The sequence below is a fragment of the Suricata suricatta genome, chromosome 16 (assembly GCF_006229205.1).
Source record: "Suricata suricatta isolate VVHF042 chromosome 16, meerkat_22Aug2017_6uvM2_HiC, whole genome shotgun sequence".
Taxonomy (NCBI): domain Eukaryota; kingdom Metazoa; phylum Chordata; class Mammalia; order Carnivora; family Herpestidae; genus Suricata; species Suricata suricatta.
Window position 1 is genome coordinate 34,671,428 of NC_043715.1, and position 25,915 is coordinate 34,697,342.

The 25,915-nt window shown below is 35.0% G+C and overlaps 1 protein-coding gene across 2 annotated transcripts in view; it reads left to right on the forward strand.

Annotated features, from left to right (window-relative positions):
- The window catches only part of ITFG1 (integrin alpha FG-GAP repeat containing 1), a 270,698-nt gene that overhangs the window by 80,816 nt on the left and 163,967 nt on the right, over positions 1-25,915 (forward strand). For both annotated transcript variants that reach the window (XM_029924964.1, XM_029924963.1), the window contains exon 8: positions 6,369-6,450. In XM_029924964.1, coding sequence (XP_029780824.1) covers positions 6,369-6,450 — 82 coding nt within the window. The remainder of the gene's footprint in view (positions 1-6,368; positions 6,451-25,915) is intronic.

Here is a 25,915-nt window from a genome sequence, read left to right on the forward strand (position 1 = left end):
GAGCCCGATGTAGGGCTCAAACCTACGAAAGTGCAAGATCATGGCCTGAACCTAAACCAAGAGTCAGATGCCTAACTTACATAGCCACCCAAGTGCCCCTACAGTCCTTTTTTAAATATCTCATTTCTTCTATACAACTTTTGCTACCCCAGCTTTCTTTTCACTTGCATTTGCATGGTAAATGATTTTCCTCCCTTCACTTTCAATCTGCATGTGTTTAGGTCTGAAAGGAGTCTTCTGTAGGCAACAGATAGCTGCCTTTCTATGCATACTGTCACCCTGTGTCTTTTAGTTGCAGTATTTAGTCAGTCCATTTATATTCAGTAATTATTGATAGGATGTACTTATTATTTTGTTACTTGTTTTACAGTTGCTTTTGTAGTTCTTCTCTGTTCCTTTCATCTTTTGTTGTCTTTCCTGGTGGTTTGATGGGTTTCTTTAGTGATATGCTTAGATTACTTATTCTTTATTTTTTGTGTATCTATTATAATTTTCTGATTATGTGGTTACCAGTAGGTTTATATATAACATCTTATGAAAACAATAGTGTGTATTGAGTTGATAGTCACTTAAGTATAAGCCATTCTAAAAGTACTAAATTTTTACTCCCCGCCCCCTGCTCGTTTTATGTACATGACATCATAGGTTTAATCCTTTTTTAAATTGTTTTTAATGTTTATTTGTTTTTGAGAGAGATAGACAGAGCATGAGCAGGGGAGGGGCAGAGAGAAAGGGAGACACAGAATCCAAAGCAGGCTCCAGGCTCAGAGCTGTCAGCACAGAGCCCGACGTGGGGCTTGAACTCACAAACAGTGAGATCGTGTATGCTCAACTGACTGAGCCCTCCAGGCGCCCCATCATCCTTTTATTTTATGAGTCTCTGACTAGTTTTTACATGTATAATTGATTTTACTGCTTTTTTTCTTTAACCTTTGTACTGATTTTATATGTGATTAATCTGCTTTTCTTATTTGTTTGTATTTACTTGTGAAATTTTTTCCTTTCATTATTTTCTTACTCCTAATTTTCTTACTCCCTTGCTCTCCACTCATAGAATTCCCTTTAACATTTCTGGAAAGGCTCAGTTATTGGTGATGAACTCCTTTAACTTTTGTGTGTCTAGGAAACATTTTTTTCTCTCCTTCTCTTCTGAATGTTAACCTTGTTGGGTAGAATATTCTTGGTTGTAGGTTTTTCCTTTCAGTATTTTGAATATATCATTCCATTCCCTTTTGGCCTGTAAACTTTCTGCTGACAAATGAGCTAATAGTTTTGTGTGGTTTCCCTTGAATGTAACTATTTTCTCTTGTTGCTCTTAGAATTCTCTCTTCATCAGTATTTTTTGCCATTTTAATTATTATGTGTCTTAGTATGAACTTTATTTGGTTGATTTTGTTGAGAGCGCTCTGTGCCTCCTGGATCTGGATGTTTGTTTTCTTCCCCGTTAGTGATGCTTTACGCTATTATTTTTCAAATAAATTTTCTGCCCTTTTGTCTCTTCTCCATCTGGGATCCCTATAATGCAAATATTATTACCCTGATGATGTTACTGACTTCCATAAGTCTATTCTCATTTTTTACTATTCTTTTTCCTCTCTGTGGTTCAGCTTGGTTGCTTTCCGTTACTCTGTCTTCCAGGTCGCTAATCTGTTCTTCTCCCTCCTCTGATCTTCTGTTGATTCCCTCTAGTACTGTCTTAATTTTGGTTATTAAGTTCTTCTTCTCTAATTGGTTCTTTTTTTTTTTTTATATTTTCAAGTTCTTCTTGAATGTCTCACTGAGACTCTACACTCTTTTCTCAAGTCCAGTGAATATCTTTATAACCATTACTTTGAATTCTTGATGAGGCATATTGTTTGTCTCCACTTAATTTAACTCTTTTGCTGTGGCTTTATTTCTTTCATTTGATAAGTATTCCTTTGTTTCTTCCTTTTGTCTGACTCTCTGTTATATATTAGGGAAGTCGGGTATGTCTCCTGATCTTGAAAATCATGGCAGTCTTCAGAATTAAACTTAGTAAAGCAATGTAGTAGGAGAAGAATCTTCAAGAAGAGACCAGATATTTATTTGATCTCTTTTATTATTGTTTTCTTTAAAGAAAGTTGATAAAATGGGTGATAGGCAGTAGAGACTAAGAGTTGTTCTTGCTGTAAAACAGCTGGGTTAGTAAGGTGCCCATATTAACAATTAATAAGTCACTGGTACAATTAAGGGAAATGTAGACTCCATATTAATTAATTAGTTTAAATAAAGTGGAAAATTTTTTAAATGGAGGATATTTTCAGTTAGAGATTGGGCAAACAATTTGTAGTATACAGATTGACCCAAAACAAAACAAAAAAATCCCTACAAATATATAAAACCATATTAGGTAGTAGAGCTAGAGCTTCAGCAAATCTCATTAAAATGTCAGTTGTGGACACTGTCCCGTGCAGGTGCTCTGGAGGTACAGAAATGAATCGAGCTTCTATGCCAACAGGCCTAGGTTGTGCGTATGGGCAGCTCTGGCTGGTATAATGCAGTATACGACCTCATGCTACAGTTAGCTCAAAGACAGAGCAGGTGCTTCCATTTGGTCCACCGAGGATCATCAGGGAAGACTCAAGAAAGATGTGGTATTTGAAATGGCCAGTACAAATGAGGAGGATGTTAGTGGTTGGAAGTGAGAGAAAGGGATGGGGAAGGAAGTACACCGGAAAACCAAGACATATTCAGAGAGTGCAACATGGCTGATTTGGGCCAGAGCATGAAAAAATACAGGAAGGTAAGATAAGAAAAATTAGTTTAGACAAGATTAGCAGAGGCTTTGACTTCTAAACTAAGTAATTTGATCTTTTAAATATTTATTGAGAAGCTTTTAAGCCTTTGAGTTCTGAAGGTGAGATGAACAGAGCTCTCATTGTTGCTGTTATCTTGCTGCTGCCTATCAGGTAAGTTTGCATGGAAAATCTGGAGGCAGGGAGCTAACTTAGGTGGAATTTACTATCACCTGGGAAAGAGGTGAATAATTAAAGGAGTATAGTATTGGGAATAGCCTAGATGGGATAAATATGAGAAGACATAATGACCATTAATGCAAGGGTAATTTGTGTTTTGTACTAGTGACCAGTTAGAAAAAAGACAAATGAAATATCTAATTTGAGGCAGGAAAAAAATTATTTCAGATAAGAGACATATCAAGGAGGCAATTAGAAATGTAAGACTAGAGTTCAAGGAAGTGACCAAGTAAGTGCCACAAAGGGGAAGACTAAAGAATGGCAAAGCTAGACCCTTGGGCAATACCTACTATCCTTTATGTCAGAAACTTAACAGTCTTATCACTATTACCATTTGAGGCCAGATAATTCTTTATCGTAGAGTTCTGTCTTATGCATTGTAGGTTATTTATCAGTATCTCTCATTTCTACTTACTTAGATGCTAATAGCTACCCCTAATTTTGACAATCAAATCCCCAGACATTGCCCAGTATCCCTGGAGCACAAAATCACCCCAAATTGAGAATCATTGCTTTATATGAATAAAGATATAATAAAGATGACTATATGATATATAGTCATCAGATACTGTTTCTTGGTCATTTTCTCAAATATTTTAAATATAACAATTTTAACATTAAATATTAAAACATACAGGCCAAAGCATGGGTAGCCATCTACATACAAAAAAGATTCTTGTTACAACATTGCACCTGTTGAAATTTAAGCAGAAGCTGGCAGTGGGTTAGCTGCTTCAATGCCAGATGGTAGTTTTTCTAGCAGGAATAGTAGTATTACTATTAGTGTTCCTACTAGTGATAATAGTTCATGTTAACTAAATCCATAATGTGTGCGTGTATTCTACTTAGCACTTTATATGGACTATCACTAATCTTCCCAAAAACTTTGTAAAATACATTTTCGAAATAAGTAAACAGATGCTTTTAGATTAGAGCTAACTTATTTGGATCTGAAAGTTAGCAAACAGTGGAGGTAGAAGTTCAACTAGGAAATCTGTTTCTAAAATTTCTACCCTTAAGTCATTCATTGTACAGTCACAAGGAAAGGAGAAAGACATAGCTGCAGCAGAACCCCTAGTGACTCAGCCCAACTTTAGATTGTAGGCATACAGTGAAGGCCCGTGAGAGCAGCCTGGTAAAGAAAGGGACAGAGTGCGTGCATTAGTGTCAAAGAGCAGTCCATGGAAGAGGTACTTGCAGCTCATAAGCATAAGACTGCCATTATAAAAATACCATATAAGTATCTGATTACTTTACATTTTGTAGAATACTTTCTAATTTATCACTGCATTGATCTTCTATAGACTCCTCAAGTAGACAGTACGTTTACCCCTTCTAAAGGCTTAGAGCTGAGACCCAGAGCAGTAAGTGGCTTTTCCGAAGTTATACAACTTACCAATAAAAGCAGAACTAGAACCCCTGTCATCTAACTCCACATCTAGCGCCCTTTCCACTAGACTGTTCTGCTCTCTCAGTATGAAAGAGTCTTGATGACATGCTAGTATTTCCTATGTTAGATAGGTACAAAGCAATTTCATGTTTGAAAATAAGTATCGTCATACATCACTTTAAATTGTGTTATCTGATAAGAGTAATAACATGTTGATGAAGTTTATAGAATCTTTTTTATCAAATATTAAAAATGTAAATGACACTAATCTGAATGGAGATTGAGTTAGTTTTTTATTACCAGTTAGAGCAATGACTAAGTAATGATAAGGAGAAGTTAAATTTGATAAATATTATCTTCCCTCAATTATGTCATATATATAATGTATTCTGCATGCTCTCACTGTAGCAAGAATATTTCTCTTTCTCCAGTGAATGAAAAGAACTGTTGGTTTTTGTTTTTTGTTATTGAGGTTAATATAGCATCTTAGACATGGGAAGCCATCATCTGGGAAATACTCAGTGTTTCTTGATGGAGATGCACCGTGAGGTTATAGCCAGAATCATTTCTAGGTATACTTACTAAGTTTAACAGAACTTCATGAGAGTAATTGCAGTTGAATCAGTATAATAAGTTGACATTCTGCTTTATGTCACATGAAACTGATGTATTTTAAAAGAGATTTTCCATTTATTCTACAAACATTATGTCCACTATGTACCCAATGGTATCTTTCTAAAACGCAAAAACACTTGAAACTTTAGTTAGAAATTTGGCCCCTTTGATATATCTCTAATCTAAATTCTGGTACTCCATAAGACTGGCGGGGAATCACAAGTTTAAGACACAATGTGAATAAGATGTCTGTAGAAACATCATTTAAAAAGTATATCGTATACTTTAGTAATCATAGGGAAAACATGTTTCTGCATGCAGACAACAGTGTTAAAATGGTTAGAAAATGTTTGATTTGTCACAAGACAAATCTCACCCACTTATGTTCCTCTAGCATTTGGTCTTCATGTTTTCAATGCAGCAGTGCCTTTTCTAAAATAGCAGAAATGACTTCTTAAAAAATTAACATGCAAATCTGCAGTATCCTTAGGAGAAAAAAATTTTAATTTTAAATTATTTTTCAAAATATAGGTATCTATATAAAGTATGTAGTAATCAAAGTCAGTATGTCAAATAGTGAATATAAATGTCAGTGATAAAAAGAACGCTCTGTATAAAACTAAGTGCTCCAAATTCAGTGTTTTGGTTGATTTTTCTGGGGTTATAATCTAAAATTGTAGAAAGGTAGGGCACCTGGGTGCCCAGCTCTTGATATTGGCTCAGGTCAAATCCCAGGGTCATGGATTCTGGCTCCATGTGGGGCTCTGCAGTGAGTGTAGAGCCTGCTTAAGCTTTGCTCTCTCTCTCTCCCTCCCTCCCTCTGCGTCTCTCCCATGCTTGTGCTCTATGAATGAATGAATGAATGAATGAATGACATTGTAGAAAGGAAAGGCACTTCTCCACTTTGGAAAGAGTAACTGAAACAAAGGATCTCTAATGGGGTTTCTCTCTTGAAGAGCCTCGCCTCCTCCCGTTAGCACCTACCGGTTGGTGTAATCCTTGCTCTCTTGTCATAATGATACACAGACTTGAGTTGTTTGAGTTGCTAATGAATTATGTAAGGATCAGTGGAATTTTCATCTGAGCCTTTATTTATTTATTTATTTTTTTAGAAAGAGAAAGTGTGCACACAAGCTAGGGAGAGGCTAGGGGTTGGGGGTGAGATTGAGAGAGAGAGAATTTATCAACTCACAGCAGTTTCTTTTTTTATGGTAAAAGTAGAATAGGAAAGTGGAATAATTTTTGTGTACTACAACAAAAGCCTTAAATTATTTAGTTCCCTGCTTCAGTTAAAATGCTTTTTTGTTTCACACTTGACAGATGAATGGATTACAGTAGTCTAATCCAAAATTTTCTGCCCTTAACAGGATGGAAATTTCTCTGTCAGTACTGTATTTGAAAAACCTCAAAATATGGTGGTGGTTGGACAGTCAGCATTTGCAGACTTTGGTAAGATTCTTTTCCTCTTTCAAATTCTACCCCTCTCTCTAACCTAGTCATATTAATTTCACATACCTGAATATAATTTTGTTGTCTTCAGAACTATTAAAGATTTAAAAGGTGTCTTTTCTAGTATTATACATGGCATGTGGTCAATTCCTTAATACAAAGGGGGCCATTTATGACATTTATGTTTATTTTTTTAATGTTTTTATTTATTATTGAGGCAGAGAGAAACAGAGCATGAGGTGGGGAGGGGCAGGGAGAGATGGAGACACAGAATCAGAAGCAGGCTCCAGGCTCTGAGCTGTCAGCACAGAGCCCGATGCGGGGCTCAAACCCACGGACTGTGAGATCATGACCTGAGCTGAAGTCAGATGCTTAACCGACTGAGCCACCCTGGCACCCTGACATTTATGTTTAAAATATAATTTAAACTTAAGGAACTCATGTTTGCAGGAGTAACATGCAAAACAAGGAAGTCTATTGAGGCTTTTCTAGGGAATATCAAATAGTAAGTATCGTGAAGTCTTCATGTATATCTTATAGAACAACAACAAAAAGTTGGAGTTAACCTGACCTCTTGAAACTTGAATACTAAAAACCAGTTTTATTTACATCATAATTACAAGGAAGAGTAACATCTATTATGAATTTGCCAGATGAGGACACATGAATCTCTCTTTTCCTTAAGATTCTACATTATAAATCAAGTTCACTTTGGTTAGGAATTTCCAAAACATGTATGGCTTTTTCATCATTTGTCAGTTATTATTAAAAAGGATTTTGGTATTAGATGGGAAAGTGGTCTAGATGACCACCACCTAGGAGTTTAAAGCCCATTCCCCTGCTATTTTTCCTTCATTCTGCCAATAAACAGCTCAACTTGTTCCTCAGAATCCAGATGACATGTCACCATGTCCAGAGGCCTCAGTTTCCTCATTTGTCAAATCTCAATGACAGTCATATCCACTTCACAAGACTACAGTGAAAAACACAATGGGAACGAAGCACTGTGTCAGGCACATAGTAACATCACAAGAGATTATAACATGAATCTTTTCATTGGATTTACCTGGTTTTTCTTGTCTTTACTGGTCTTTGCTCAATTGACTAAATGAATGTATTGTTTGGTGTCATAGAGATGAATTCCAAAGCAGCTATAACAAGTTAAAAAGTGTTGTTTGAGGGGCACCTGGGTGGCTCAGTCGGTTAAGCATTCGACTCATGATTTCGGGTCAGGCCATGATCTTGTGGTTTATGAGATTCTGTGACAGGGCAGATCCTGCTTGGGATTCTCTCTCTTCTCTCTCCCCCTTTGTACATACATGCTTGCTCTCTGTCTCTTTCTCAAAAATAAACTTTAAAAAAACAATGTTATTTGATGGAAATATTAACATGCATCTCTGTGTTGTACTGTATTTTAGTTTTATGTTACATGCTTTGATTTTGTATATAGTCAAATTCTGGTGCCTGATTTTATATATAGTCTTTTAATAAGCAAATAGTGAAGTCATAGAATACATGAAAATTTTTTTGAATATGCTGACTGACTTGATAAGCCGGGTTGATGACAAATCCTTTTGTAAGTCTCCCTCTAGGAAAAACAGAAGCATATACGCATTATATAATTTTCAAAGGGCACACATACCTCCCTTAACTCCAGTTAAGAACCTCCAGATTCAAGTTATTTAATGATTGTGCGTTTTATATAAGTGCCTTGATTTAACAAAGTTATTAGTAGCTTAAAATTTATTTAAATTTGACTAAACATAAACATAGACTTTAACATGTTGGTATGTTTTGTAACGTGCAGCATATAGAATATAGTAAGCATAGCTGTATTTCCCCACTATTTTTTATGATTTTAGGTAGCATGTCAGCAAACACTTTTAATATATCAATAAACTTTAAGTAAATATCCAGAATATCTTTTTTTTAAAAATCCATGTATTTTTAGTTGGGTATTATTAAAAAACAAGACTGCTAATGAGTTCAAAAAAGCAGATGGCGTTGAATAAGGTTATGAATATTAATATATAAAACATACATTTCTTAACATTAGAATACAGCTGTGAATTGCATCCTGACCTCCCTGCTCAGACCACCACTCACCCCCCACCACTCTCTTAGAACCAAGTCAAGATAAGTTTGACTGACAGTCAGGAAATCAGCATGATTTCAGAAACTCACCACTTACCAAATGGGTAAAAAAACAATGCATGAGTAAATGATAGAGCCCACAGGAGGAATCCTGCGGCAGAAAGGAGGGTGTAAATGGCTTCCAGTTCACTGAAGTTGTCTAGGAACAGGTGTTTTACAGCGATGATGAAGTTTTTAGCTGCTAAGAAAAAAATGTTTTGTAAGAGATTTTAAAAATCTACTTTAAACTTAGACTTTTCTGGTGTAGAATAAGGGTAGGGTGATTTGAAATAACACAAATTAAGAGCCTTTATCAAAAAATCAACAGAATAATTTTTTAAACTAATTATGTTACTTATTTCCTTTATAAGACAAATACTGTCCCAGGTATTAGCTAAATAAAATACCGTGGAGTATTATGCAGCTGATGAAAATGATGATTATGAAGAGTCTTCTGAAAGAAAAGAGCAGAACAATGCTATACAATGTAATCATCTAAAAAAAAAAAAAAACCAGACTAGAAAATATATTTCAAACTGATAGTAATGGTTAGATGAAAGCAGGTTAATAGGTCGTCTTATTCCCTGTTTTTCATATTTTCTGTTATGTAGTTAGATTGAGTCATTTACTATATGAATTTAATAATGAAAAAGTAAATTATGGAAGAGTAATAGTCAGCAATGGGAAGAAAGACACCAAAATATGTACTTAAAGTGTTGTTAGATATTTTTGTCATAGTTCTTATAACTAAGTTCATATATAAGTGATCCTATCCTATGAGTTGCATGAAAACTTTAGAGAGGTCATGTACTTTAACAAGATCTTTAACTCCTACAAATAAAATACAAAAGTTAGACCTTCATTAATGTTTCAAATATTGTACTGAATGCCATGTAAGAAGGCAGAGATTTTTAAGATAAGATCCTTGCCTTTAAGAAATTTATAATCTTGTGATGCCTGAGTGGCTCAGTTGGTTAAGCATCCAGCTTTGGCTCAGGTCATAATCTTGTGGCCATTAATTCAAGCCCCATGTCAAGCTCTGTGCTGACAGCTCAGCTTGAAACCTTCATCGGATTCTATGTCTCCCTCTCATTTGGCCCCTCCCTCACTTCTGTTCTGTCTCTCAGAAATAAATAAACATTAAAAAAAAAAAGACATTTGTGGTCTTGGGGCACCTGGGTGGCTTAGTCAGTTGGATGTCAGGATCTTAGTTTCGGCTGAGGTCATGATCTCACGTGTTCATGGAATTGAGCCCCACATGGGGTTCTGCGCTGGCAGTGTGGAGACTGTTTCAGATTCTTTCCCTCACTCATACATGCATACTCACATGCTCTGACTCTAAATAAATAAACTTTACCAAAAAAAAGAAATTTATAGTCTAATTTGGAAAACAAAAGACAAATCTGAAAAAGCACAGGAATAAAAAAACAAGTCCCATAATGTAAAAGTAAGAGACACCAGACTATATTTCACTGTTAATTACAGATTTAATGCCATAGACAAGATGTAAAGTCTTATGGCAAATTGAATCACTTTAGGATAAGAAACGGTAGGAAGTTTCATTGAAGAGGTAGATTTTTGGACTGGACTTTGAAACTACTCTGGTGTTTGGCTAAAAATCTGTACAGTTACTAACTAACCAGGGTGTGACTAATGACTAGCAAATAAATGAACCACTTAGACTTGAATAGAGTTTCTGTAAAAATGTAAAAACATAAAAATGGACTGGGAACATATTGAATTACCAAATGAGTAGCAGATGAAGAAATGTTAATTTTATTCGGTGAAAGCAGTGGGAAGTGGTAAAACATCTCTGTACTAATACCTTTACCTTTAATACTCATACTAATACCTTTTTAAATTAACTTCAGAAAGTAAAGTTAAAATCTTCTGCTTTTGTAGGACATGCAGACAGTATTGCTCCTTGGACATAGAATAGGAATTCAGGGGGATATTATTAGAATTTCTAACATGCCTGAGATTTTGATATCAAAAGAGAGGCAAATTTAAAGTTTAAAGTACTGGGTTTTCTAGGATAGAAACCAGTAAGTAGACAGGTCAAGGCATGAGGTAGTACGAGCATGCACTTAACTATATCAGTTAATGGAGGGACAAGTGTGAAACACATTGTAAAGAAAGAATCAATAATTTTAGTGATTAATTTGACTCCAGAGAATAAAACAAAAAGCCTCTGAATGACTAAAGGAATTGTTTTCTGTACCATCCTTCACAGAGATAGGTAATTAAGAGAGAAAGCTGGTTTGGATACTTAGAGATACTTTAGAGCCATCACATTAATTATGCTAATAAGATAACAAAGCTGGAACATTTAGGAATAGTTTCAGGAATAAAGCAAGGCAAGTTTAAAAGTCCTCCACGAGCTAAGAAGTCAAGACCTGAAGAGAGGATAAATAGCTTTACAGAGGAATAAGGGGAGAGAAAAACAAGGGCTGCAAGGTGGTCGGAAACCATTGATGATAATATGACCAGGAAAAGGCCTTTACACTGCAGATTACAAATGTATTGGCCCAAAGTCCTGTCTGCAGAACTCTTTAGCAATCTCTGAGCCTTAGAAATCAGCTCATAAATAGTGGCTGCTATTGGTTAGTGTCAGATGAGGTACTTGGGGAATATGCAACCCATAGATGCCTCTACTAATTAAGTAATCATCTTCTAGAAAACATGTTTTATATCTTATCCTACTATGTAACACTTTTAAACTGTATTTTAAGTTTGGGTCAGAATATTCTAGAATTTCTATAAAGAAGATGGTTATCTCATTAAATTGTATAGGACAAAAAAGTCAAGAAAAATAAGATACATTTTTCATTATATAAACCAGACTTAGAGAAAACATTAATTTTGTATACAATGCCAGATATGGTAGAAATCAATAAAAAGCTGTAAAACTAAAGGGAAAATAGAAAGCTTCATAGGGCACCCAGGTGGCTTAGTCGGTTAGGTGTCCAACTTCAGCTCAGGTCATGATCTCACAGTTCTTGGGTTTGATCCCCACTTCACGCTTTGCACTGACAGCATGGAGCCTGCATTGGATTCTCTGTGTGTTTCTCTCTCTGCCTGTACACTGCTCACACTCTCTCTCAAAAATAAGTAAACATTAAAAATATATTTTTAAAAATATATTTGAAAAAGAAGCTTCATAGAACGTTAGTGGTTTTTATAGACTGAGTCATTTTAACTCTCATAATAAATAAACATATATCCAAATATGATGCTAACTTGTATATATCAGATCATCATAAGGCGATCACATTTTATTCTTTAAGTGAAGGGAGGATATCTAACATGTTGGTGAAGCCTGGAAATTGTCAATCTGATCATCTTATTTCATAAGAAATAAAAAGCCTAATGAAATTAGAAAACTTGGTCACCCTTGAATGTTATTAACATATTTCAAGATATCAAACCCTTGAAAGATTGTGATGGTTGAGACCAAATATTAAATTGAGTATTTCCATTGCCTAGCCCTGTAAATAATCAATGATAATCTTAAAATGAAAGAGAAAAAAAGAGAAACCTCAAAATCAAATTATTTTAAGAAGTCTATATGCTGCTTGGTAAAAATTAGATTTTAATTCCAAATCAATCATGGTAGAACTGAATGCTTAGTTCAAAGTAACATGACAATTATATTTTCTTTTGTTTTTTAATTAGGTATATTCAATAACAATTTGTCAAATTAAAATTGTTTCTTGTTAGTGCTTGATCTGATAATAAAAGTAAATCCAGTGAGCCATGTATGGAAATTTAAAGTTATTATTTAGCCTGAATGCTAATGGAGAGCTAGCTGATTGTTCATATTCTCTTTACAGAAGAATTTTGAAAATCAGATGCCTTCAGATAGATGATGATCATCTTATTATATGATTATAATTATATATATATATTATATAATAAGAGATTATAAAGGGGAAAGTTCTAGGTGCTATGTTTTCGGGGCCTGTTTTCATTATGAGTTATTTAAGACTGCCTTTTATTCTAAAGACTTAATAGTGGAGTCGGTTTGTTTCATACACTTGGAAATTGGCTGTTCTTTTGTTAAGTAGCTTTATTTGTTTTTTCATCAAAAAGTGACACTGAATTTCAATTGAGAATAATCAATAAAAAAAATGTTTGAGGTTTCAGATACTCTCTTTTAAATGTATTACCATAGCACCTTCATCTCCAGTCAGAATATTAAGAAGATTCAAGTACAGAATATTTTAATATATGCAGTATGGATAAATTAGATGTAATTCCTGGATTCAAGTAATTTGAAATATAATAGTTATATTCCTTTGAATGAAATTTATGATACAAACATATCAAATGGTTTATTCTTTAAAATTGTACGGTGATCACTTATTTTTCCATTCAGTTATCTTCCTGTTTTATACCAAAAGATATATAAGATGTTAATGTATTCAAAAAATATTTTTTGAGTGCCTCCTATTTGGACTGCTCTAGTCTAGCTGCTTGGCATATACCATAAGTGAAGCATACAAGAATCCTGTTCTTATGAAGTTTAAATTCATTTGAGGGGAGAAAGACAAGAAGAATTCATTAAATTAGCAAGGTTTTTTAGAAAGTAGTAAGAGCTTTGAGGAAATTAAAGTATTAAAATAGGAAGTGAGAGGGGCTATGTTCATAGCTGGTTGGAGATCAAATTTGACCCAAGATGAAGTCACATGAGGTTTTGGGAGCGCTTTCCACGTAGAGATAACACGTAAACAAACATTGAAGGAACAAAAAGAAGTCTGGCACTTGGCCAGGTCTTTGGGGCCTTGTTGTCCAAGGTAGAGTTTAGATTTTATTCTAGATGTAATTGGAAGCTTCAAGGAGACCTGTTAAAAGGATATGCAATTAACCAGGCAAAAGACATGATGACTTGGAGCTGGAGGTGAGAGTGGTAGTCATTTTTAGGAGGTGTTGGAGACAAAATTGATGGGACTTACTGATTGGTATTGGAGGGAAGAGAAAAGGATGGATGACTTTCAGGTTTGGAGCTTGAACAACTCTGGATATTGAAACCATTCCCCGAGGTAGAAAAGGAGTCAAAAGAGGAAGTTTGGAGTTCTGTTAGTAATTCTGTTTTGGACATGTTAAGTTTGAGATGTCTGTTAGACACGAAAACCAGATACTAATGGGAGATACAAGCTCTGGAGAGGCACAGAGTTGGATATCAGTATATCCTTTTTTAAATGCCTTTTAGACGATGTAGTAGATGGAGTAGAAGGAGTAAATGAAGGAGTACCTCCCCAGAGTATCCCACGTTTCTTCCTAATTGTATAAAAATATAACTGTATTCCAGCCAAGTTGGCCTCTTTGTGTCCTTCAAACAGGCCAGACATGGTTTCCCCTGAGGGCTTCTGCCCTTGCTCATTCCTCTCTCTGAAATTTTCTTTCTCCAGATATTTCTCATGGGTCACTCCCTCACAACCTTCTAGTCTTGCTAAAATATTGCCCAATGCAATGGACCTTCTCTGATCACTCTATTTAAATTCTGCTCCCTACCCCTAGCACTCCTATCTCCTTTCCCTCTTTATTTTTCTCCACAGCATTGATCACTGACATATTGCGCATTTTACTCTTGTACTCACTAGAATATACTCCATAGTTGTGTTTTGTTCACTGCTATTTCATACCTGGAGCAGTGCCAGTCACTTTTAAATTCTCAATGAATAATTTTTAATGAATAACTTAATTAAATGAAAATATATTCTAATTTATTTAATTAATTGGTTTTTAAGAATTGGGCCCAAATTTAGGATATGTGTTAAGTATCTTTAACCGTAATCCTACTAAACCAGAACTTCTAAGTGTCATTTACATGATGAGGACTGATCCAAGATTACTTTTGCTCATTTTGATTAAAGATAAGTGCTTGAACTAAAAAGTGTTCTGAATCTTTAAAGTAGATGGATACTGGGGTGCCTGGGTAGCTCAGTTGGTTAAGCTTGATTTTGGCTCAGGTCATGATCTCACGGTTCGTGGGTTCGAGCCCTGCTTTGAGCTCTGTGCTGATTCTCCCTCTCTCTCTCTCTGTCCCCCCTGCTCACCCACTCCCTCTTTCTCAAAAATAAACAAGTAAGCTCAAAAAATAAAATAAAACAGATAAGTGCTGATTTCAGTAGGAGATGTCCTGAATCCTTAAAATTTTTCTTCGTAGTCTTCATATTTGTTTTTCTAATTCCTAACTTCTGGCAACATGTATCATCTATAGTATTTATATTATTTAACACTGAAACAAGCTACTATATTTGCACAGCTTCTCTTTATTTTTTTTTTTAATCTTTCTAGTGCCAGTTTGTTCTGACATGATTAAAGTAAAAGCAACCAATTTAAACATTTTTCTCTCTAACTTGCTGGACCTTGGTTCTCCTCCACCTATCCCACCAAAGATAATACTGTTATAAATTTTTGGAAAACTAAAATATTTTATATGCACACATTGCCATTTGGAGCCTAAGTGAGTAGATGTTTTTGGAATATTCTAAGTCCAGTTTGTTCCATTCCATGTCACTATGGCGATTACACTGCAATGGTTGCCATAGCAAAAGTGATTACTCTCTGAGTTGCTACTTTCTAGCAAAGACTGAGGCATCTATCTTGGTGAGTCACGGATGCCAGATGTGATTCTGATAAAATATTTTGAATGCTTTTTGATTGGAATGGTAATTTATATACAGATTATGAAATTGCTACTTCAGAATCCTGATTTTATACATACTCAGCATTTAAAGCAATGTTAAAGCTGTGCTCATTTCTTTTAAGATATACAAGCATGAGGAAAACTAGGACCCTAAATCCCTGAAGCCTTTATGTACAGGTTTATATATATAATATATCTAGGCAAGACGTTTTTTAGTAAAATTATACCTCTGATCACATGCTGTATGCTCAAAACTATACTATTTTTTATTGTTTTAATGATGCAAGGTATTAGAACGTATAATTGACCCTTTAAAAATTTAAAATTCTGTAGGATAATTATTTTACATTATTACACTGCTGTTTTATAATTTAACAGGTGATATTCTTACTACTTTATCTGATATAACCCACAACTTAATTGGGACACTAGTCTCTCTAAGCCTGTCCCAATTAGTAGAATGAATCTTTGATAAGTAGAGCAATCCATATAACTGCCCTGTGAACTTCAGCAGGCATTTATCTTTCCTTATTTAATTGCCACAGTACTAGGAAACTGATTATTGCAGTATCTGGCCTATTCTTAGACGTTCTGATACATAACAGCCTGGAAAAGAGGAAAGACAGTGAAATTTGTCCCTCTTTGGCATATTACACCTGAGGGGAATTCTCCACTATCAGAGCAATAAAGAAGCCTGAGAATGAATTATGAAAGTCCCAGTGCCACCCTCTTTCTAAATGCCCTGTTTCCATTTTCAAACACTTAGGCTTTTATTTCAACTCCATTTTCTTCTATCTACAATGCTGCTTTTTCCTTCTGTGTAAATGTCCCATCCATTAATAAGCAAAAACAAAGTTGTACTTCTTCATTGTAGGTAGATGCATAGCTCTTCTGTGCTTAACCCTCACCCACTAAAGAGCTGAGTGATGGATTGGGTGGACAGATGGATGGATAGTTAGGTAGATAGTGGATGAGTAGTGGATGGATGGATGGATGGATGGATGGATGGGTGAAAGTGCCTTTTGTGACAATCCTCTGTCCAGAGCAATCTGTTTCCACGGTGGCTCTCTCAGAGCAATGCAGTTTTTCTGTTCTGTTCTGCAGAAGCAAGTCTATTCCTTTTATTCCCTGTCACATACAGAAGTGAGCGGTGTTACCTGTACTTAAACTGCTCCTGCCTGTCATCAGATTTCCTCATATCACTAATGTATTCTTAGTTTAATCATAGGAAAGTCTCAGGTTCTTATTATTACTTAGTGACATTTAAGGATTTAAGAGTTTATAGTATCTTCCAAATGTTTGTTTACTTCTTTTCATAATACTTAACAGTACTTATTATCTGGCAGGAACTCTTTTACATTTATCTCAGTTAATCCTTTCAGACTTCCAGAGGTAAGCAGTATTATTTATCCTCATTATACAGATGTCGTAATAGGGGTTCAGCAAAATTAAAAAGGGCACAGAGCTGGTAAGGGGCAGAGTTGGGAGATCCTTGTCTTTGTCTCAAAAGCTGTGCTCTTGAACACTATATACCCCTCCTTCTGCATTACATATTAAAATACGGGGCCATCCTTGTTGATGGCCACTAACAGTGACCTCCTCATATGCATGTTTCAGTTTTATAAAATTGTTCAGTAGGTTAATAGTGAGTATCTTCCTTATCTGACCATTTTCCTTTGTAATTATCCATCTCAAAAATATGATTATGTGTATCAGTGATTCTGACATATATAATGTTTATGGATTCTAGAAAAAAATCAACACAAGAACTACTTATTTTGATTTAAAAATTCACTGTATCACTTGAATTAACAGCTTTTCAAAATATCTATCAGGTATAATAAATTTCTAGTTATTATTAGTGTAAAGCTGTTAATTTTCTGAGTACTGGTGGGAGGTCATTTCCTGGAAATAAGCTCCTTGATCTTCCTTTGATTTTGATTGTTCTCCTTACTACAGTTGTTTATGGTTTTCAGCCACCTGTCCATATTATCTAGTCAGTGTTAGAAACTCTGACTCACTTCTAAATTGTGACTCAGCCTTTGAAAGCAGGGTTTCTCTAGAGTTATTCAAATACATTCTTTCTCATATAAATTCTTTATGTTCTCTCCTAGTTCATATTTTTTAAATCAAGAGTGTTTTGTTCATATTATACAAATGACTTATTTTCTTTCCTTTTTTGATATAGTAGTCTTCATTTGAAACATTGGTTATATGTGTCATTAGTATTAGGGATGTTTGTTAAGTATACATCTCATATAATCTTTTCAAAGTAAGCTGTCATTTTTTAAAAAATTTAATTCATTACTTATTTTATTTATTTATTTATTTTTATGGATGCAGGTCCCCATTGGTGTATGCTTCTTTTGTTTTTATTGAAGCATAATTGACATACAATGTTTTATTAGTTTCAGGTATGCAATGTATTGATTCAAAAATTCTATACATTATTGAGTGCTTGCTGTATTTTACATCTCCATGATTCATTTACATTATAATTGGGGATTTGTACTTCTTACTCCCCTTCATCTATTTCATCATCCTCCCACTCATCTCCCCTCTGGCAACCAATTTGTTCTCTACATTTAAGAGTCTGGGTTGGGGCGCCTGGGTGGCTCAGTCGGTTAAGCGTCCGGCTTTGGCTCAGGTCATGATCTCGCAGTTTGTGGATTCGAGCCCTGCCTAGGGCTCTCTGCTGACAGCTGGCTCAGAGCCTGGAGCCTGCTTCACATTCTGTACATCCCTCTCTCTCTGACCCTCCCCTGCTCGGGCTGTCTCTCAAAAATAAATAAAAAATATTAAAAAAAAAAGAGTCTGGGTTTTTCTGTTGGTTTGTTTTGTTTTGTAGCTTCAACATAAAAGTAAAATACTACAGTATTTATCTTTTCTTTGACTGACTTCACTTAGCATGGTACCCCCTAAGTCCATATATATTTTCAAAAATGGCAAGATTTCATTCATTTTTATGGATAAGTAATACTACAGTGTGTGTGTGTGTGTGTGTGTGTGTGTGTGTGTGTGTACACCACTTCTTTTTGTCTATTTACCTATCATGGATGCCGTCTATATCTTGGCTATTGTAATAATGCTACAATAAATATAGGGGTGTATATATCCTTTTGAATTAGTGTTTTTGTTTTCTTTGGGTAAATAACCAGTAGTGGAAGTAATGGATCATATGGTATTTCTGTTTTTAATTTTTTGAGGAACCCCCATACTGTTTTCCACATAATTGTACCAGTTTACATTCCCACCAACAGTACAAAGGTTCCTTTTCCTCCACATCCTTCCCAACATGTGTTATTTCTTATCTTTTTAATACTAACCTTTCTAACTGGTGTAAGGTGATACCTATTGTGGTTTTGATTGGCCTGATAGTGATGTTGAACGTCTTTTCATGTGTCTATTGGCCATCTGGTTGTCTTCTTAGGGAAAATGTTCATTCAGGTTCTCTGCCCATTTTTAATTGGATTATTTATTTATATGGTATTGAGTTGTATAAGTTATTTGGAATTTTGGATATTAATCCCTTATCAGATTTATCATTTGTAGGTATCTTCTCCCATTCAATTAATTGCCTTTTGTTGGGTTGATCATTTCCTTTGTTGTACAGAAGCTTACTATTTTGCTATAGTCCCAATAGTTTATGTTTGCCTTTGTTTCCCTACCTGAGGAGACATATCCATAAATATGTAGCTAAAGCCAGTGTCCAAGAGATTACTGCCTATGTTTTCGGAGATTTATGGTTTCAAGTCACATTTAGGTCTTTCATCCATTTTGAGTTTATTCTTTGTGTGTGTGAATGTTGTAAGAAAGTAGTCCAGTTTCATTTACTTGAATGTAGCTATCAGATTTTCCTAGCACTATTTATTGAAAAGACTGTCTTTATTCCATTGTATATTCTTGCCTCCTTTATCATAGATTAATTGGCCATGTAGATCAGTGGGCTCTCTACCCTGTTCCATTGATTTGGTGTCTATTTTTGTGCCAGTACCACACTGTCGAAACCCGAGATTGTGATACCTCCAGCTTTCTTCTTTCTCAAGATTGCTTTGGTTATTTGGAGTCTTTTGCGGTTCCATAAAAATTCTAAGATTGTTTCAGTTCTGCGAAAAATTTCATTTATATTTTGATGGGGATGACACTGAATCTGTAGGTTACTTTGGGTAGGGTTGACATTTTAATGATACCAATTCTTCCAGTCCATGAGTATGGAATATCTTTCCATTTGTTTCTTCCATCTTCAATTTCTCTCATCAGTGTCCTAGAGTTTTCACAGTCTAGGTCTTTCACTTCCTTGGTTAACTTTGATCCTATGTGTTTTATTCTTGGTACAATTGTAAGTGGAATTGATTTTTTAATAACACTTTTTGCTACTTTGAGTGTATAGAAATGTAACATATTTGTATATTTTTATCCTGCAACCTTGCTAAATTCATTTATCAGTTCTAATAGCTTTTTGGTGGACTTATGAGGGTTTCCTATATATATAGTATCATGTCATATGCAAATAGTAACCGTTTTACTGATTCCTTACCAATTTGGATGCCTTTTATAACTTGTCATTAGGTAAGTCCTGTAGCTAGGACTTCCAGCACTGTGTTGAGTGTAAGTGTTGAGAGTGCACATCCTTGTTGTTCATTATCTTAGTAGAAGAAAAGCTTTCAGTTTTTCACTACTGAATCTGATGTTATTTGTGGGGGTTTCATATATGGCCTTTATTATGTTGAGGTATGTTCCCTCTAAACCCACTTTGCTGAGAGTTTTTATCATGAATGTGTGTTATACTTTATCACATACATTTTCTGTATATATTGAGTTAATCGTGTGGTTTTTATTTTTCCTCTTATTAATGTTATATATTACATTGTTTGATTTGCAAATATTGAACCACCCTTGCATTCCTGGAATACATCCCACTTGATTATGGTGAATGATTTTTTTTAATGCATTGCTGAATTCAATTTGCTAATATTTTGTTGAGGATTTTTATATCTGTGTTCATCAGAGAGACCTGCCTCTAGTTTTGTTGTTGTTGTTGTTGTTGTTGTTGTTATTGTTGTTTCCCTAGTGTTTTTGTCTGGTTTTGGTATCAGGGTAATGCTGGACTTGTAAGGTTTCCTTCCTTTTCTATTTTTTGGAATAGTATGAAAAAAGAAGTACAATTTTTTATTAAATATATGTTATAATTTACCTGGACTTTTGTTAATTGGGAGTTTTGTTATTAGTGATTCAGTTTCATTACTACCAATCCATCTGTTGAAATTTTCTTTTTCTCTCTGATTCTGTTTTGGAAGGTTTTATGTTTCCAGGATATTATCTTTTTCTTGGTTGCCCATTTTGTTTGGCACATAACTTTTCATAATATTCTCTTATAATTTTTGTATTTCTCTAGTGTCAGTTTTTTCCTCCTTCATTTCTTACTTTATTTGAGCCCTCTCTTTTTTTTCTTGATGACTGTGACTAAAGGTTTATCAATTTTGTTTTCAAAGAGCATCTCTTGGTTTCATTGATCTTACCTATTGATTTTCTAGTCTCTATTTCATTTATTTCTGATCTAATCTTTATTATTTCCTTATACTAGCTTTGCCTTTATTGTTCTTTTTCTTTCTCCTCCTTTAGGTATAAGTTTAGGTGGTTTATTTGGGATTTTTTCTTGTTTCTTAAGGTAACTCTATATCACTATAAGCACCCCTAGTAGAACTATATTTACTTAGTCCAAAAGACTCTAGACCATTGTATTTTTATTTTCATTTGTCTCCATGCATTTTTTTAATTAACTCTTTCATTTCATCTCTGACCCATTCATTGTTTACAGGCATGTTATTTAGTCTCTGGTATTTGTATTTTTTCTTTTTCTTTTTTAATTTTTTTATGTTTATTTACTTATTTTTTGAGAGAGAGAGAGAGAGAGAGAGCACAAGCTGGGGAGGGTAGAGAGAGGGGGCGGGGAGAGAAATCCCAAGCAGGCTTCGTGCTTTCAGCACAGATCCCAATGCAGGGCTCAAACTCATGAACCATGAGATCATGATCTGAGCTGAAACCACAAGTCAGACCCTTAACCAACTGAGCTACCCAGGCACCCTATGTTTTTCTAAATTTTTTTCTTGCGATTGATTTCTAGTTTCGCACTGTCATGGTCAGATGTCAGTCTTAAATTTATTGAGGGTTGGTTTGTGGTCTAACATGGTCTAACTTGGAGAATGTTCCACATGTATTCTGGTGGTTTGGGATGGAATATTCTGTTAGGTCCATCTGATCTAAGGTCACATTCAAATCCACTGTTTCTTCATTGATTTTCTGTCTGGATAATCTGCCATTGATGTAAGTGGGTGTTAAAGTCTCCTATTATTATTGCATTACTTTCAGTTTCTCCCATTAGGTTTGTTAGTTTGCTTTATGCATGTACGGGCTTCATTGTTGGGTGTGTACTCCTTCCAACTGTTCTGTCCTCTGTGAGATCGTTCCCGTTATCATTAGATAGTGCCCTTTGTCTCTTGCTACTGTCTTTGATTCAAAATTTGTTTTGTCTGATATAAATATTACTAACCTTGCTTTTTTTTTCTGATTCCATTTGTGTGGAATATCTTTTTCTATCCCTTCACTTTTAGCCTATGTGTCTTTAGGACTGACGTGAGTTTATTGTAGGGAATATAAACTGCAAGTTTTAAAACAGTAGTGTATTTTTATGATAAATGGAAGCAGCAGAGAATAGGAATGTACTAAACTGTATATAAGACACTTTTTGAAGTCAGTCACGAAGCTATTAAAAGTGATTGAAGACTTATAAAGAAAATATATAATTTGTATTTTAACTCTTTCACAAATCACTTATAACAGTTGGTACTATTTTGTTACTAAAGATTTGTCTTAGGCTTTCTTTTTTAAATTTTTTTTAGCATTTATTTATTTTTGAGAGCGAGACAGAGCGCAAGCAGGGCAGGGTCAGAGAGAGAGGGAGACACAGAATCCAAAGCAGGCTCCAGGCTCTCAGCTGTCAGCACAGAGCCAGACACGGGCCTCAAACTCACAAACTGCAAGATGATGACCTGAGCTGAGGTCGGACGCTTAACCGACTGAGTCACCCAGGTGCCCCTTACACTTTCAATTCATATAGATCTAGATTCAAAGTTGAATTCTGGGTAAGTTATTCAAACTCTAAGCAACTATTTTCTCATGTCTAATATGGGATTATAACTAGGTTTGTGAGAACCATAAAATAAAATGATATTTTAGTTACTTTCGCACTTTCCATATGGTTCTTGCTGAATGAATATGAGCTGCAATAATAATATTTTAGACAATTTACTTATAGTTTAATATCCTTTTTATTCAATATATTCTTCAAAAGATACATGAGAGGAGTTCCTACTGCAAAGTCATTCTTTAAAGCCTTTCTCCTCTGCTGCTCCCAGAACATGTACCTAAAATTTTACTTCCTCTTCACTGCCCTGTATTCCTCAAATCACCAAAATGCATGTGGCTTCCTCCCTTTATATTTCTTTAAACTGTCCTTTTCCGTGGATGGATACTGATCTCCCAGCTCTATTCTTGTGCCTCTCCAAACCATTCTCCACCCTGTAGTGCTACGTCTATGCAAAATATAACTGGAAACCCTTGAATAAATAAGATAAATTTTATAAAATAAAATAAATAAAACTAAAATCCTCAAAAAGCTCCTTGTGCCCTTAGGATAAGGCCCAGGGTTCACCGTGGCACACAGGCAGGCTCTTTTAGGTCAGGCTTCGCTTTACTTAACTACAGCACGACTTTACAGACACAGCGATGTGTGTATGGTTCCCCAACTATAGCATACTCCTTTCCCTATTTCATTTCCAAGCCTTTGTGTGTGGGCTTTCCTTTTCCTGGAATCCCCTTCCTCCTTTCACCTTCCTAATCCCTGCTTACTCTTCAGGTCTTAACTAAAAGTTATACTTAGCAAACTAATCAGAATACCTGAGCCATAATAGGCTCTCTGAAACTGTTTGCTGAATAGATAAATAAGCTTCTTTCTTATGCCTGATCAATTAGGTGATTATATGAGATGAAGTTTCAAGTTAGAGTGACTTTGTTCTTTATCAAGTTAAGAAAGTTCCCATCTAGATGCCTGAGTGGGCTCTGGTCACAGTCTCACAGTTCATAAGATCAAGCCCCACATCGGGCTCCATGTGCTTGACAGCACAGAACCTACTTGGGATTCTCTTTCTCTCTCTGCCTTTCTGCCCTTTCCCTGAGCATGCTGCTCTCTCTCTTTCTCTCAACATAAATAAACCTCAAAAAAGAAAGAAAGAAAGAAAGAAAGCAAGCAAGAAAGCTCCCCTCTATTCATAGTTTTTGAGAAATGTTATCAAGAATGTTAGATTTTGTCAGATGCCTTTTCTGTGTCTCATGAGATGATCATGTGGTTCTTCATTCTTTATTCTATCACTACTATGTATTACCTTAATTCATTTTCTTAGGTTGTGTGAATACCACTTACTCATGGTGTAAGATCATTTTAATATGCTGTTGGCTTTTGCTTCCTGGTATTTTGTTGAATTTTGCACCAAAAATCATAAGGAATATTGATCTGTAATGTTCATTGATGTCTTTGTCTGACGTTGGTATCGGGAATTCTAGTCTCATACGATGAGTCAGGAAGTGTTCCTTCTTTTTTTATTGTTTGTAGGAGTTTGAGAATTTGGTGTTAATTATTTGAATATTAGTAAAATTCACCAGAGAACCCATCTGCTTTGACTTTTTTTAGTTGGAAAGTTTTTTATTAACGATTCAGTCTCTACTTGTTAAAGGTTTGGTGAGATTTTCTATTTCTTCTTGTGTCAGTTTAGGTAATTTGTTTCTCATAATTTGTTCATTTCATCTAGATTATCTGATATTTTTTGCCATAAAGTTGTTCAAACTATTTGCCTACACTGCCTTTTACTCCTCACTTTCATAGCTGATTTTAGTGATTTGCGTCTTCTCTCTTTTCTTCTCAGTCTCACTAAAGTTTTGTCACTTCTTATGAACTTTTGAAAAGCCACTTTTAGTTCATTGATCTTATTTTCTGTCCTCTATTTTTTTTACACTCTACCCTTGATTATTTTCTTTCTTTTTATTGCTTTTGGAGTAGTTTGCTTTTTTTTTTCTTATTCCTCAAACTTTGTACTTAGGCTGTTGATTTGAGATCTTTATTCTTTTTTTAAGGTAGACATTATATTTATAGCTATAAATTACCTCTGAGCATTGCCTTCACTGTATCCCATAAGTTGGGTACGTTGTGTTTTTATTTTCATTCTTCTCTTAAGTACTTTCTAATCCTATATTTTTTTATTTATTTAATGTTTATTTATTTCTAAGAGACAGAGCACAAGTGGGAGAGGGGCAGAGAGAGCGTGGGAGGCACAGAATCCAAGGCGGGCTCCAGGCTCTGAGGTGTCAGCACAAAGCCCGAAATGGGTCTCAAACTTGCAAACCCTGAGATCATGACCTGAGCCAAAGTCGGTCGCTTAACTGACTGAGCCACCCAGGCACCCCATCTCTTTAAGTACTTTCTAATTTTCCTAGTGATTCTCCTTTGATCCATTGATAGTTTAAAAATACGTTGTTTAATTTTCACATATTTGTGAATATTTCAGTATTCCATCAGTATTGATTTATAGCTTCATTCTGTTATGGCCAAAGAAGATAATTTGTATGATTTCAAGCTTTTTAAATTTACTGAGATTTGTTTTGTTGGCCAGCATATGACCTATACTGGAGAATGTTCCGTGTGCACTTGAGGAGAATATATAGTATCGTGTTGTTGGTTAGACTGTTTTATACATATCTGTTAGGTCTGGTTTTTTAGTGTTGTATAACTCCTGCTCTTCCTTTTTAATTTTCTGTCTAGATGTTGTGTTCATTACAGAAAGGAGAGTACTGAAGCTTCTAACTACTGTAGAATTGTTTCTTTTCTCAGTTCTGTCAAAGATTTCTCTATTTGTTTTGGGGCTATATAACTTAGTTATATTTAGTTTATATGATTACATTTATTATATTTTCTTTTCTTGATGAACCAAACTTTTCTTCAATATATAACATCTTTTATCTCTTTCAACCATTTTTGACTTAAGGCTTTTTTCTCTTATATGAATGTAGTCTCCCCAGCTCACTTTGGTTCCTCTACCACTTTGGTGGAGTATCTTTCTCAGACCTTTCACTTTTAACTTATTTGTGTCTTTGGATGTATTTTGTCTCTTAGAGATAGCATATAGGTAGAGCATGTTTTTGGTTATTGTTTCTTGTTTGCTTTGTTTTTAAATCCATTTTGCAAGTCTCTGCCTTTTGATTGGAGGTTTAATTCAAGTACACTAGGGGTGCCTGGGTGGTCACTCAGTTAAGCATCTGACTTGGCCTCAGGTCATGATCTCACAGTTGGTGGGTTCAAGACAACTCTGAGCCTGGAGCCTGCTTCAGATCCTGTGTCTCCCTTTCTCTGCCCCTCCCTGCTTGCACTCTGTCTCTCTTTCTCTCTCTCAAAAATAAAGAAAAATTTTAAAAATTTAAAAATAAAAGTACACTTAATGCGATTGATAAAAAAGGATTTTCTCCTACCATTATGCTATTTGTTTATGTAGCTTTATTGTCCCCATATCTTTTCTTTTGTGATTAGTTGACTTAGAGTGAACTTTTTTGATTTCCTTCTTATTTCAGTCTATA